The 16459-nt window shown below is 43.6% G+C and overlaps 1 protein-coding gene across 1 annotated transcript; it reads right to left on the bottom strand.

Annotated features, from left to right (window-relative positions):
• Positions 1 to 271: 271 nt before the first annotated feature.
• LAMP2 (lysosomal associated membrane protein 2) lies at positions 272 to 16338 on the bottom strand (the record flags this gene model as incomplete). The annotated part of the gene is made up of 9 exons (XM_079541871.1): positions 16233 to 16338; positions 13040 to 13158; positions 12332 to 12545; positions 11624 to 11785; positions 10638 to 10852; positions 9067 to 9186; positions 8741 to 8816; positions 7808 to 7975; positions 272 to 414 (listed from the first exon to the last, which is right to left on the bottom strand). The coding sequence occupies exons 1-9, from the start codon at positions 16288 to 16290 to the stop codon at positions 272 to 274; spliced, it is 1275 nt and encodes a 424-aa protein (XP_079397997.1). The 5' UTR covers positions 16291 to 16338.
• Positions 16339 to 16459: the final 121 nt, after the last annotated feature.

Consider the following 16459-nt stretch of genomic DNA (forward strand, 5'->3'; position numbering starts at 1 on the left):
GAACAACAAAAGGAAGGTCTCAGTGTCATCTGTAGTCAATCACATCTCTCACGTGGACACATGTAACCCCGCTCACTTCCATGGTCCTCAGAACACTTTCTCCAAAAACCACACAGCAGCTTCAAGTAAATTTCCAATTCATCTCATGCTGTATTATTTTGTTGTGATGTGTTTTTTAATTTTGAATAAAAAAACCTAAGAACGTTTTGTTTGTTTTTAAAGGGACAGGTGAGAAGAGCACAGGGGCGGGAGCAGAGAAATAATTAAGAAATTATACAGACTGATAGCCAGTACGACTTTTTCTTCTTCCGATGATGTAAGATATAAAGACAAGAATGATAAGGAAGCCAAGTGCCATGCCAACTGCGATTGGAATAAGAAAGTTGAGGTCAGAATCAGCAAAGCATTCTTCAGCTGCAGAAAGAACAAAAAAAAAACAGAAACAAAAAACAAAAAGGGAAGTGAGAACAAATTAGTAAAGGAAACCGAGCATCAGAAACCAAGTAAAGCAAGGAGCAAAGACACAACATTTCTGAGAACATCGTATTACATATACAATACATTTGAAGTAAAATCAGTATTGAGCAGATTCTTTAAACACATACTACACGTCATTTGCACTGGCAAAGCTCTTCTTGCAATTTCTGCACTACCTTTCATCTCACTTTGCAGCACTCACGGATGCATGAGGGATGTATGGACAAGGCAGAGGGCTGAGCACGTTGGCCACTGACAACTCAGTTAACAGCAATAAAGTGACATAAAACACGGGCTGGTACAGCACTGCCTTTCCAAGAGATTCCCCAAACCCCCCAGCCACCACCATTTCTCAAGGCTTCGGACATGCAGACGGCTAATAGGAATCAAACCAAGTCCTGAGGAATCCAAAGGACAGCCCAGGGACACGTAATGAAAGCATGAAATGGAAAACACCAAGGGACAATCTTTGTGGGTGGGTAAGTTTATTTATTTTCCATACAAATACAAGAAAGGTGTTATCAATGTCAGCAGAGTGACGCGGGCCGGAATGAAACCAACAGAAGAGAACAAAGAGGAGACAGCTGCAAGGCTACAGTGCTTCCAGTACACCAGTTGGAAAGGATGCCATGAACTCCTGAGTGACACAAACACTGAGAGCAACTTTTAGTGACCAACAGTGGGAACTCATTCCAAGCTCCATGGAGCACCGTGAGCAGGCACAGAAGCAGGGCTTAGCGCTCTGCAGCCATTTCAAGACAGAGCAGAGCCCTGTGTGCACGGTGCCAAGAGGAAACGCTCCATAAGGTGAGACACCGTGTCAGCACGCTGCTCCAGCACTGCAAGGGTGGCAAGGATGCTTGGCTTTCTGCTTTTGCAGCAGATTTTCTTTTTTTTTTTTTTTGCTTGAGTTTATATTAGAACAGAGTAAGCATCACACTTTGCCCAAAGTTATTGGCTGTTAAGTGAGTATTTAAGCTATCTGAGCATCTGAATCAGCCTTGGTGATGGGAAGTTTGCAGTCCAGCACAGCAACTTTCCAAGAAAGGCTGTGTAAGGCCTTTTGTTTGGAGGTAGGTAAGCAAGACACACGGAAACTCAGCACCTAAGAACACTGAGCTGGGCAAAGCTGAAGGCACCTACTGCCAAGCTGAGCAATGCTCCAAAGTGGGGAAAAAGGCACAGAATGTGTAACTTCCACCACGAGCTAAGTGAAGTCATTCCGACTGCTGAAAACAGTACTGAAGTACCTCGAAAGAGAAGCTTCAATTGTGCTGTGTTCAGACACCGTGGATCACTGGAGATCAACACACGCAGTTTAATTACTACATGCCGGATAATGGGTGTTACTACAAAAGAATTTGCTAGGGATGAAAGGTACCCAGCAGACAGCAAAGAAATTCCCTTTTTCTCTTCTTAAAAGGAAATCAATTGCTTTAACACGTATTACAATACAGCACTGTTGCAGGACACTAACTGGCGGTACAAAAAGGGATTAATGTTTGATACCAGGAACATCCCATCTTTCAGCTCTCATAAGTTTGCCACTGCTGTTGGCTCACACGTATCCACGTGTTGCCACAGCACAAGCATTAGAAGCTTCAGAGAAGCATCTGCAGAGACACACCTGGACAACTGCACATCACCATGAGCAGACTCCGTGTTCAGGCCGTATGAATGGGGCTGTTTTAGCCATTTCATTGAACAGACTTTCAAAATAATCAGAAATTTTGGCTACCAAGATTTTTGGGCATGATATGAAAAGTCATCTTCCCTCTTAGTTACAATCACCAGAAGCAACTAATAGCCTTCCCCCCCCCCATTGGTTTAAGGTATTCCATAAAGAGAACTACAGTAAGATTTTATTTTTTAAAAGGAGGCATTCATTCACCGGCTGAAAAAATCCATGAGAACTACTGCCATGGCATCTTTAAGCTAAAAGACCAGAAATCTTGGTATCTTAGAGCACAGTTACAACATTTAGTAAACTGTATATAAGGCACAGTCAGTAACAATCGAAACAAACCGCAGTGTATGACAGATGATCTACATGAATGTTGCACATCCACAAGCACACATCAAACGCCGCCTCCGCGGTCCAGAACAACACCACGTTTATTCATATAATGCCACTGCATGCCTTTACAATGCTGAGATCTGATGTGTAGCACTTTAGAGAAAAAGCACTCAGTTCATCAGTTGATTACAAACCAGGATACGCTCTGTGCTATTTGTAAAGGAAAAAATAGGAACCGCAGCAATGAATTCCACATCAGTCCTTGGCCATGTGCTGGCTTAGTGGTCTGACTGGGCAGAGCTGCTGCTCCGAGTCTTTTGAGCTCAGATTTAGTAATTTACTTCAAGCAAGTTAAAAACTTTCCCCTTTTAAAACTGCTCATATCCAGCATTACGGTGTTTCTTGTGGCCCAAAAAGTAAGCCATAATTACTAGGACAACTAATCCTCCCAAAGCTGCTCCTACTGCTATAGGCACAATGAAGTAGTCCACCTCTGGGCTGCAGTCTTCAGCTAAATAGAAAAAGGGCAAGTTTGAAAAAGAAATGCATTTTAATATGCTTAATACCAAGATCATGCTCCACTCATTTAGAACAGTTATCCTCGCCCCACCAGGACATTAAGACTCTTTCCCTTGTCCTCCTCCCCCTCCCCGAAGTACAGCAGCAACAGCCCCCCTTCTGGAGCATCATGCTAACAGACTGCCAGTTCTATCACCTCCCTTGCTGGTATCTGTATATTACTGCACATTTACTGCTATTGCATATCCCTAGTACACCACAATGTGCAGGCTTCCCTTGTGTAGGTACTAAAAACCTAGATTTTAAAGTTACAAGTCCTCATGCTTACTGTAGGACAACAGTAACTTCTGCTCTGCTGCTTCTTTCAAGTTTAGTCATAGACTCATCCAGCCTCGCAAGCACCAACGAGCTGATGGCAGCTTGATACCTGCAGTCCCACTGGATTCACATCTTAAGAATGCAAGCTGTTATGATTTTTGTTGAAATATCTATTATCCTTCATATTTAAAAGCTTCAGCTGACCTCAGCTTACATTTCAGAAAGACAATAATTTTATTTTTTCTTTGGCTAGCAAACAAGAAGGTAGGTATAATTTAATGATGCTATATGCAGACTAGAATGGAGGAGGGAGGGTACAGCATTAGATGGCACCTGTTCCTCCAGTCTCATCATCACAGAGTTCAAAATACAGATAATGGTAAAGGGAAGACCAATGTCTCTTGCTGCAGAAAAAACAAAGCACTGTGTAGTACTGCTACCAGAAGAACTGGCAGCACAGCCAGGATCACACTGCTTCTCCCTCGGAGGATGAAGCTGCTAGCCAGCTCCCAGAAGGCCCCAATGCTTCCCTACTTTCACTAAATGCAGGGATTTGTTTTATCTCCCAGGATGACTGCAAAAAGAAAAGCTGAATTTTTCACAGCTGTACATCAGCTTAAGAGGGCTAGCAAAAATCCCATCAGAAAGGTATCTTGTCTGGAAGGAGCTGCAATTGCCAAAATAGTTTACAGGCAAATTTCTAACGATGAACCAGGCTTGCAGAGTTTCAATTAGTTCTCAAGTTGTCTTCTGTTAGATGATTGCACCCAAGCACACTTCAGAATGTGCTGGAAAGCAAAACATTAAGACACAGGCAACCAAGGACTCTGTGAGGAGTGCCTTCACAAGTTACACAACAGAAGCTCAGATATAGACTGATTGAAGTTGGCCTTACTCATTTATTTTCTTATAGAAAAGATAATACAAGATGTCTGCTTTCCAATCGGTTAAAAAGTATGAACAAGTTTCCTTAAGAAACAGAACAATCTTTATTATTTAGAGCACAGGTTGAGCAGGTTGACAATTCCCTATGGAGCAACACAGACAGGAAATCTGGTGGTTTTATAACAACAGGCAGTCAGGTGAAACTGAGATGTTTTAGAACCAGGTAACTGCACAGCGGCGTAGGAGGACTGTCATCTCGGCGCCAACACACTTGCAGATGAAGATCAGCTTCCAGGTTTTTGCAAGGAGGCATTTAGTTTTGTTGAACTTTTAGTGCAAAGCACTCCCATCTTCTACGTCATCACTTAAAACCAAACACAGCTCGAAAGCTCACGCGCTCAGATGAGGACAGTGTGGTGACCACTCCTCAACACAAGCGGACATTTATCTGGTGATGCTGAATATCAGTCAGTAAAATGCTAAAAAAAATCTACACGAACTTCATATTAATATATCCTTAAATGCAGAAAATAATTAGAGCCACTAGTTGACATTTTTTTAATTAAAAAGTCTTGAAGTCTGTTTTGAGATTAAACCTATAGTTGTTCCCCACTTTCATTAAAATGATTTTCAGTAACTGATGCAAAATCCAAGCTGTAGGCTACAAGCTATAGCAAGCTTTATCCACTCATTCTTGCTTCCCTAGCTAGTGGTAAGATGAAAACTTTCACCCAAAAAATGTTACTGAAAGAAGTGGTTTGTATACAAACATGCCACAGACATCTCAATAACCCTAGAAAACACTAATAAAACACAAAACCAGCTTTGTTGCAGGCTAAACTCATTCTAAAGAAGACAACTATGATTGTTAAATGACCAGCTTAAGCAGCTTGTGCTATGACATAAGTAAAAAGTCACACATGGTTTGGAAAAGTTTTCTTTTTTTTTTTTTTCTTCCATGCAATAAAAACTGTTACAGCACAAAGAGGGCAGAAAAAGGTTGTGCAGCAAGGGTTATTCTCTACAGAGCTGCAGCTTAGGGACAGTCCATCTGCACTGTATATTTAAGCTAGTCAGCCTTTCCACACAGCAGGAAAAATAGGCGCAGTGGGTCCATCTCAGACTTGTTTGGCTTTTGCATTCTTAACATTAATAAAAGCTACACAGCACACAGTCAAACATAAAGCACATTAAACACTGAGAATGTCAAGGGCAGACATATGTTATAACGTGGATTTCAATTAGCAGAGAACCATTCCAGATGAAGACTTAAAGACAGCTCAAGTTGCAGCAACAGATACTGGCTCATTGAACGAAAGCATCCTTGAAGTTACAACGGTCATTCAAAGCAATAAGATAAGATAGACCAGCTCTGTGCAAAGTATAAAGTTAAGTGCACTTCGAAGTTCTGGACTATTTAGAACGGTTATTCCCTTTAAATTGATGCCAGTAAAAAACCTGCATGAAGTTAGCAGAATTCTGCCTCAGTTGAGTATTTTGGGGGAATGCCACGATGAAGAATTCATGCCTAACAATTCATTAAAAGGAAAAAAAAACAAACCACTTTTTTTGAAAAGCATTTGGAAACCTGGCAGGGTTACCCACCTGGTTTGTACAGCCACGGTGTGGGGATGGCTCCAAAACCACTGGGGCAGGAGTAAACTACTCAAACTCCATCAGAGCTAAGTAAGTTACTGCTGCCACTTGAAAAAAATCACTCAGTCACCAGCCTGAAGTTCAACTATGAAAAACCAAGCTGTTCCTGGGCATCATACAATCCGTGGTAGTACTACATGAGTCAACATGGTGACTAATGCTGCCAGCTTAACCCACAAATATGACAACTAAGGAATGCAGAGAGAGAAGCAAGTACAAATCCCATGCAATTCTGGGATTTGCCCAGTGCACATCAGTTTGGAACGTGCTCCATTTCAGGCTACAATTTATAAAAATAAAAGGTAAATCCTAAACATTTCAAGGTTTTGTTCAAAATAAAATCCTTGGCCTGGTCATTTATCAATAGTGATATCTGCCATCTTCAGAACAGGTGTGAGACTCACGTCATCTTCTTGGAGCTGGAAAACTAAAAACGTAGCTCTGCTTCATCTGAGATAAACATTCTCCCTCTGCTTCTCAACTCCAACTAGCTGTGGCCAGTATTCAGTCTAAGTTTTGGGGCTTTTTTGGACTTCGGAACTTGCACTTGCTTCGTTAAGGGTGAAATCAGAGCAGTGATTACATTTTGATTCACAAAGTTTGATATCCAGCATAGCTTTTCCTTCTGCCAATTATGTAAGCAATCACTATAATGACAATCAAGCCAGCAAGTGCAGCACCAACTACAATTGGAACTAGAATGGTGTCATCATCCAGCGAACACTCCTGGGCTGTAGATAAGAAAAAGGTTGCAACAAGGAATAAATAAGGACAGAATACTTGCCAAGCGTGGTATAAAAACCTATTTTCCTTAACACGAAGATGAACAAAATCAAGTATTTGTACAGGTTTACACTAAGAAAGAACAAACTGCAGAGTTCTCATGGGTATTTCTAGCATATGTTAAACATTATAATCATTCTGTACATTTAACAATCTAACAAGCTAAAGGTGCTGTCCTGGTGTGGGAGCATTCATGGGCACAAAATCTGTCCAGGACAAGGGAGCAGCTATTCTTCTACTGCTAAGACAGGACAAGGCTTATCTACTTCATGCTTAAGGCAAGCCTGGTACATTTACTAATTAAAAATAAAGTAGCCTGGATTCGGTATTGAGAACGTAGCAAGAACTGAGCCATGTTACAGTGAGATGAAACCCTTAACTGTGAGGAGGAGGAGTGCTAGCTGCAAATAGAAACACGGGTAAAACGGCCGTCTAACTCCTCAGAGCGTATGATGATAAAGATCAGTCACCCTGCACACAATCTGGGGAGTCAATTTACCACTCCCCAGGAAAAAAACAAGCTTGAAAATCCATGCCCAGATTGTCTACAGATTAACCTGCAATTCATGAAACACAAGGGCCAAGAGATGCTAAAGATTAACGAAGTTCATTCAAATCTTTCCAGTTTTCCCCAGACACAACTAGGATAACGAAGCAAACACCTTAGAATGTTTGTTTGGTCCTGCATATATTGTAAGAGTGCTTCCAGAAGAAGCTGTTAGTTCTTTTTTCCACAGCATTGCTATTCCTTAGGAATGTTTACATCATTTTTAGGTCTGAAGAACTGCCAAAAGTTGTTGAAGTTCACTTTTATACAAGTTCTTTCCCACTGCCTTATATATTCAAGCTACAAAAATCTATATGATGTCAGGCAGTGCTAAGACCCTCTTCAGCTCCTCTAGCTCCCTCAAGAGGAGAAGTGCTTAATAGACCTGTTTTTGTTTTTTTAAACATACTGAGAATAAAGCTGACAGCCTTCCTTGAACGTAGGCCTCAGAAGTTTAATTTCATGCATACAAAAATACACTGGGGCAAAAGCTTCAACAAAATAAAAACAATAACAAAAGTGCTTATGGCCAGCTCTGGTGCTTTTTAGCAAGTAAGAATTTTACAAGCACATACAAGAATCAGTACAAAAATAAAATAACTTACCTATTGAGAATTTGTTTTCTTTCACAAGGAATGGTTGAACCCATAGGTTAAAAGTATGCACTTGAAGATCTTCATTAATCTCAAGAGTTTGCTCCTTACGGCACATGTAAGAATTACCAAGGGAAGCATCCCATTTGCTGAAGTTGTTGTTATCTGCACTTAAAATGACTAAACAAAGGAAAGGGAAAAAAAAAAGGAAATTTCCATGCCTACTTTAAATAGAAGAAAGATGCTAATGCATTCATAGGACTGAGGAGCTTAACCTGGATGGACCAGCTTTTCAGGTTTGGCTACTCTAAAATACAAAACAGTCTTAAGTTTGATTGATCTGCTTCATTTCACTGCCTGGCTTCTTTTGGATATTATAATACTTAGCAGTAGCCTATCCTCCATACCAATATGACAGCAGGCTTTTCTCATGCCTTCACTCATCCCTACACAGATGCAGTGCAGGCACTTTAGTGCTCTTTTAATTGCAGTAGCTGTGACAATTTAAAAATATGCTTCTGATTTGGAAGAAAAATGTATGCCTGAGTTCTTGAAGGACTGGACTCTTCTCCAGCGTTGAGCAGAAGAGACAGGAAAATACTGTATCATTTTCAAGCATAGAAACAGCTTGTTAAGGAAAAACAAAAAGCTTCAATTGACTTTGTACCTCAGAATTTTATGTTACTGAGAACTGTAATGTAAGGAAAGCCCTCACAATGTATGTTTATCAAGAAGAGGCTTCATTCACATTAGTCTCAGCACAACCCTGCACTGTTGTTTCAAACGACCCCTTGCAATCATTTGTGCTTGTCACTCTTGTTCATATCAGCTGAAAGACTTACATGTAGGAAGTAACAGTAAGCATGAACAGTATTTTGATCAGAAGCACAAGATGAAATGTAGAAATTGAAGTTTACATTCACTTTACAGGCAGGCATTACTTACCAGAACCATTCTGATGGTTGAGTAGTGTAACGTTCACCTCTTTCAGATAAAATTTTTGTACACTTGCACTTGCATTCTGTTTAACAAGCAAGAACCAACTGTCAGTGTGTCATTCTGCATTTTCAATTTTAATAACACATTTCCAAAGTTTAGTGCATTTACCACAGTCCAACATTTCCCAGAACTTCATCCCAAACACCTTTTTGCCCCAGTCAGTCTCACTTCCTTTATGAAAACAGCCTATCAGCAGCAAGTTGCAGGATTTTACCACGAATGCTCATCACACAACGCTGTTAAAGCAGAAACTTAAAGCAGAAGTTACTTACAACAACGAACATGAAGTCAATTAATGTCCTATTTCCATCATTCAATTTCAGAGTAGCTGATGTGTTACCACATGTCCCATCTGCACGAGTTGATTTCGGATCGATGTTGATCAGGAGAGGCTGAAATACACACACACCACGTCAAAGGAGCTCAGCTAACTTGCATCTATCATGAATCTACTATTTCAATTAGCAGCAGCCTTAAGCTGGAAGAGCATGTAATAAAGAAGACAGCACAAGCACCAAGTCTAGCTACTACCTAAGCAAAGCTGCTTGAGTTACTTTACATGTTGGTAATGCTGAGACAAACCACCCTGTGAAGTTTCACTTCCACTTACTAAAGATACATACATAAAAAGAAAGGCCAGGGCATTTTTCCTTTACATACCTAAAGGAAAACTTAGCTGCTTAGCTTTGGCTCCCTCTGTGGGAAAAGACAGCAGCTGCAGGCCCCAAGAGCCTAAGAAAGTTCCAGTCCTTTAAGGATCTTACATTTATTCCTAGTAACCAGTTAGGTTCAATCAAGGTGAGGGTTTGCAGCTAACTGGTGTCAGAATTACCCCTGGGTCAGAGAGGTTCTTGTACACTTGGAAGCAGTTCTGGACAGCCAGCAGTGCCCAAGCAAACACTCTGCACTCACATTTCACAAACACAAAAACAACCACAGCAACCTTTCTACTCTTCTTAACACGGCCAAGAGACAGGTGCTGCACCTACATCAGGGCAATCTAAAACACCAGTACAGACAAATTTTAAATGAGCCAGTAATGCACAACTGCAATCTAAAACACCAGTACAGACAAATTTTAAATGAGTCAGTAATGCACAACTGCAATCTAAAATACCAGTACAGACAAATTTTAAATGAGCCAGTAATGCACAACTGCAATCTAAAACACCAGTACAGACAAATTTTAAATGAGCCAGTAATGCACAACTGCAGCCCAGAAGGCCAAGCATATCCTGTGTTGCATCAAAAGTGCAGCCAGCAGGGCAAGGGAGGTGATCCTTTCCCTCTGCAGTACTCTTGTGAGACTCTATCTGGAGTACTGCACTGCACCTCGGGGTCCTCCAGCACAATAAGGACACGACCTGTTGGATTGAGTCCAGAGGGCTATGAAAACAACCAGAGGACTGGAGATACCAAGACGGACTCAGCTATCTGGGGTTGTTTAGCCTAAAGAAGGAGGACTGAAACCTTACTGCAGCCTTCCAATATTTAAAGGAAGCCCACAAGAAAGATGGGAAAAGACTTCTGACCAAGTTGTGTAGCAATAAGACAAACGGTAACTGGTTTAAACTAAAAGAGAGTAGTTCATTCAGATTATATACAAAGAAATTCTTTACTATGAAGGTGGTAAGGCACAGGCACAGGTTGGCCAGAGAAACTGAATGCGCCATCCCTGGAAGCATTCAAGGCCAGTCTGGCTGGGGCCCTGGGCAGCCAGATCTGGTGGAGCTGTCCCTGTCCATGGCAGGGGAGAGTTGGAACTGGATGAGCTTTAAGGTACTTTTCAACCCAAACCATTCTATGATTCTATTCCAAAATTTGAAAAGCATAAGAGAGGCACCTTGTCTTGGGAAACATTCAGCTGCAGCCCCACAGTAGCCAGAAGACAAGTTTTATTTCCAGTTTTAAGAGAATAGTTTCCTGTGACTGGATTCCCAGCAGGCTTGGGAGCGGAGGTTGGAGCAGGTGAAATGGTGGTAGATGCAGTAGTTACATTGGCAGCAGTAGGCAGAACAGTAGGCGCAGCAGTAGGTGTATCAGCACGACACCTAGACTCTGAAAAGAAGGTTTAACCACCATTTCAGTGATGAAGTTTTTATTAGGGCTTATGGCTGAGAAGTCAGTTTAATACAGACACCCATTTCTAAGTTGGAATCTAAGCTCAATGGGCATCTGCTCATCACCAAGTGAAGAGTCTCCAGCTCAGCACTGTGGCACAGTCCTCCAAGCTACAATTTATTCTGAGAAATTCTACGTTACTCACCGTTTTAAACCCACGTACCACAAGCAATGCTACTTCTCTACATTAAAGCAAAACACATCCACAAAAGTAAACGTTAGTGCTTACAAAACTGCTTTTGCAATTTAAGTAAACAATGTCCTGTATGTAGCAGGATGCTGTGCTGGTCTCCTCTGCCTAGCAGAACTATGAGGCAGGCTTTGTATTATTTAAGTGAAAGAGCAGTGAGTTTTCCACTGAGAACAGATGGCAGTTGAAAAACCTCCATGCTCAAATGATCTAGTTTGCAGCAACACTTCTGGAGTGTCTGGGGTGCCTAAGACCCTCAAGTGCACTCTTTATTAGAATATTGCTGGGAAATTTACTGCACAACTGGATGTGCTCTATTGATATCTTTTTTTTTTTTTTTTTTTTTCTCCAGGAACAAGCAAAGACATGGTTGAAGATGTTATATATACACACACATATATGTATTGTTTGACATGGCACATTTTAGAACTGTTGGATTTTTTTTTTTAATTACTGGATTCCACCCCTGCACTAGGACACCATAAAAAAAAAGCCCATTTACAATTTGAAACACTCACCTTTTTTACCAATTGTGCCATTCTGAACAAAAGGCTGCATAGTAACATTCCAGAAAATCTGTGTTACGTTTTCTGCTTCAAAAGAGGTAGTATGATGACACACAAAGACATTACTCAGTTGAATTGGATGCACAGCATCCTTTACAGCAATTGTAACTGGTCCTGCAAATAAAAACAAATATTTTAATGTCTCGTTTACCACAGGAACATTTACAGGTAGTGTTACGTTTTCTGTAATTCACAAGAGAAAGAAATAACAGGAATTAAGTCTAACTGTCCTAGCCTCTCTTCAACGTTTTACCCATGTGTTCTGACCTGATGTGACACAGAGAAGTCTTTAGAAAGGAGAACACTAAGTCTTTGTTCAAGAAAAAACCCACATTGATAGAACTAAGCATACACAGAAACCCTAACACTTCTTGTTTTCCTTCACAGAAGGTGAACAAACAGAAATCAGTCTTATATTTGCCTCTTATGTGCTAGCAGCACCCCCCATCTAACCTGTTCAAATGGTTAACCTTCCCTTTCTTTTCCACCTAAGGGCACTAGTCAAGCTAACTTAAGGCACTAGTTAACCTAACTAGTCTGCACTCTTCTCCAGTACACAGGTACTACGAGCAGCATTCTGCACTGAAGTCATCAGATACACTCTCAGTACTTCAAACTTTGGAAAATCCAAGCGAGGTGAGGGACAAGAGATAATGCTACCTTGTCTTCTAGCATCAGGAAAGACAGCAGTATCATTGGTGTTGTAGGTAAATGTGATGAACTCAGCCTGGTAAGTTTCGTTGTTTTTTGTGAAGTTAACACTCCAAGAGTGACCATCTCCAAACTGCACTGCCAGAAGCGCAGCTTGTGTGTCACTGCCACAGGTGCTTCCATTGTGTGTCACAGCGGATGTCAAATCCAAGCTTGCATTTTTCTAAAAGAAAAAAGTTTGCACTATTTTCAGATAACCATTCTTCCCCATGGCAGCCTTAGAATCCTGCTAGAGTTAGATGGAGCCTTGCACAACACCAGTAAGATTATTTTAGGCTTTTCCACCGTTTTGTAGAATAACCTGCCTGACACCGGGCTCGCAAGGGAGCCACATCAGGTCTGAGAACAAAATTACAGGTTTAACTTGGCTGATAAACTCCACTACACCAAAGCACAACTAACATTCACCATTTAGCCTCAGAATGCTGCTACACTGATAAATGAAACCCACCACCTTAGACCAGCATGCCTTTTAGGTGCAGTAGGATACTCGTATTATTAATTGAGAAGTTACGCTTTGCCTTAAAACTGATGTTTAGGAACACTCTTAATAATTGCCTCTATCAAGAAAACCAATAAACTAAATACAAAATGTATCAAATTGTTTTATCCCAGACTAAACGCAGTTCCCAGCAAAAGTTAGCTCCAAATACTTACATAATCACTACTGTTTGTCTCATATTTTATCAAGAATTTCATCATCCATTGTGCGTACAAGCATGTAACATTAGAGGCATCCTTGACATCTACTTCCACTGCATAGGACTGGAAAAAGCCTGTAAGATACAATTATTAGCTATTAAGGCTTTACACTCATTACAAAGTAGTACGTTATTTCAGACTGGATTCTATTTGTCAGACACCGAACTGATAGCCAGATACCTAACAAATGTTAAAACTAGGAAGTTAACATGAAGTTATCAGTGCTAAATACTGAGAGGATCATTTATAACCTTCTTGCCTGACCAAGGCCAACAAATTAAACGAGCATTAGCTTTCTGCTGACTGAAACTGAGTAAACCAAACTGCATGAACACGGCATTCAGAACAATGTAGTGCTTGTCGACCAGAGTCTCCATGTTGTTCCATCAACGGCACGACTCCAGCTGACCTCTAAGAAAGATCAGTGTGCTTTCACTGCGTTTCTACAATTCCTGGCTCAAAGGACATGGGTGTTAAATTTCATGCAAGGCTTTAGAGAACTTGTCATAGTTGGATTTTTAACCCAGCCTGACTCCCAGCACAGAGACTTCCCCAAAGCCGGTTCTCATTTGGTTTTGCTCAGCATTCCCAGTTTGCTGCAGTTCCCTAAAACAGACAGGACTGAAATACGAGAAGAATCATTCCTGACTAACGTAAGGTTGATGTTTGTCAGGCTCATTTCCTTAAAGCGATGGGAACTGTGATTGCACAGTTCTCTTCAATAGCCATTCAAGCCTTCCACCCCTCAACACACAGAATTCACACTTTGCATCACACTTTACCTTGACATTAAGGACTTCTTCCCTGCCCAATACAGTTCCCTTCTACCAGCAACACGAAGCTCAGCACACAAGACAGTTGGCTGTACCAGCATTCAAGTGCAGCCTGCATCGTTTACGCTGTTTGGAGCACCTTCTGTAAGAAGCATCCAAGGCAGAGCCGGGAGAAACTTGACTGCGTTGACTTTGAAGCAATTGTGCTCAATACCACACATTAATTTATCAGTGCTAGAACAAATCCTAATGTAACTATTGTGTGGTAAGAACACTTCAGACTACGGACAAGGCAGTCAATGAGGGTTTTCATGTGGTTTATTCTAAACTTGAAGCAGTAAACCTCAAGGAGCTCTAGCTTCAACAATGCTAGCAAATACATCACCCCACCTGACCAAGCATAATACCTAATAATGTCACTTAAGCATCACGTTCAGTAACCCGGGCCATACTCTGTTTACAGGAGGCACATAAACCTGCACCCTGTCCCCAGCAGCTCAGGGAATGACTTATTAAATAAGCTCTGAGTCTGGCGGTAACATCCGTACTTTTGCTCCTTTGTTCCTGATCCTCAGTAAGCAGGGTAACAGACGCAAGCAGCACATCTCATGCCCAGGCAAGGCACCTGCACGTTGTTAAAGCAACGGTGCAGCACGGCTCTCTGAAGGGTTACTGTTTGCACGCAGCTCTATGGTGCAACCAAGAGATAACAGCTCTGCAATCTGCCACCACACAGCACCGGAACTCGTTGCCAAGAGTCAGTTTGGAGTTCCAGCAACGCTAAAAACTCTTTCCCTTCTGACTCAAGGAGGGATTTGACACTGCACCTATGTACCAGCCCTTCTCAGTTCAGAAAGAACGTGAGAAATCTAAAGTTTTGAGCAACCACTGCAACCCAGCCAGGCCAGCCGTGGTGCCTGCATACAAACACACCTGCAGGTCACGTCGCCTGGCACGCCGAGTGACTCCACTGAGCACAAAAGGAGCATAAACCAAAGAGGATTTTGATATTAATGCCTCAGTAATTTGCTTTGTAATGCCGTGATTTTTATTTGTTTAACTTTTCAGTGCTGTTTTACATAAGCAAGGCTCTTCCACCTTCCTGAGGAAAAAGGGTAAAGGGGTGTGAAATTCCGTATTTGCTGGGAGTTAGTGGGGCACAGAAGGGAGATATCTTACTGACTGGGACTGAAAGCACCCTCAGAACGATGTGGAATCAGAAGCAGTGGGTTAAATAGCACAGACTGTTCTCTTTACAGAGAAAACAGCTTGAAAATAACTTCTCCAAAGGGGTATTTCAATATAGGTGCTATTAGACACAACAGCAAAGAGAAATGCCACACCAAGCAGGTTCATAGGGCAGACCAGGCACACCCTGACCTACTTAGCTACACTGACAGCAAGTAACCACAACTGTAAAAGCAGATATCGGTGCGTTTTGTCCCCGGTAGGAAATGACTTAAGAAAACACACGTTCCCCACACTGAGCAGCACTTGGTCTGCTCTAAATAACCCAAAACACACGCAGGCGGAGGTGACAAAGACTGAGCGCAGCCGGCACGGAGCACAGCGCGGCAACGGGTTGTTGAACCGCCACATTTATCACACAGAGATGGAAAAGCAGAGGCCCGAAGCCCCGCCGCACGGAGCAGCGCCCAGCCCACCGCTTGCGTAACAGCGCCGGCGGCAGCGAAGCCGGCGGTCACACGGCAGGTTATTGGCACAAAGCAGCCCGGCTTTTCGCAACGCCCGCTCGGCGATACGTTTCTTGGGGACGCGCGCGCAGGACATAAAGGGCTGGTTTTGCTTTTTTTCTCGCCCTGCCATCGCCGCTTTCACCGAGGCGGAAGGCCGGGGGAAGTTGCCCGAGTCGGCGGTTCGGCGGCAGGCGCTGGGATGGAGCGGATAAAGAACCGCCGAGCGCACGGCGGGGCGGGCGGCGCCGCAACCCCTCTGGGTGATGGCCCCCCTCCCCCCCCCCTTCGCGTCACACACAGAGCTGCCCGCCTCCCGGTTAAAGCTTCCTTATTTTCCTTTTTTCCTTCTTTTCTTTCTGCCCCACAACCTGCCGTTTCCCTTCTGGAGGACGCGGGCAGCGGGATCCCCGCCCCGCTCCGACTCGGGGAGGCACCGCCCGGCACGGTCCGGTTCCGCCGCGCCGCTCCTCCCGCCCCGCTCCCCCGCGTGCCGCGCCGCCCCGGCTGCGCTCCCCCCCGGCCGCCCCGCACGCCGGGCCCATCCCCGGCCGGCCCGCAGTTGGGCAGCCGCCCGCGGCCGCGTCACGTGCCCCAGGGACAGCGGCACGCGCCGCCCGCGCGCGCCCACCCCGCAACGCCGCGACTCCGCGACTCCGCGACGCCGCCCGCCCCGCTCACCGCAGGCGCCGAGGAACAGCAGCAGCGCGAGGCCGGCGGTGCGGCGCGGCGGTGCCATGCTGCCGGCCGAGGGGCTCTTCCGAGGGGCAGGCGGGCGCGGCAAGAGCGTCGACGTCGGTCATGTGAGGGGAGGGGCGGCGCCGCCGATCGCCGCGGCGGAGCTCGATCCTACGGCTCGCGGATCGGGCGCCCCTCGCGGTGCCGCGGGCGGGCGGGTTTTCCCCGGC

Source organism: Tetrao urogallus, assembly GCF_951394365.1.
Source record: "Tetrao urogallus genome assembly, chromosome: 13".
Taxonomy (NCBI): domain Eukaryota; kingdom Metazoa; phylum Chordata; class Aves; order Galliformes; family Phasianidae; genus Tetrao; species Tetrao urogallus.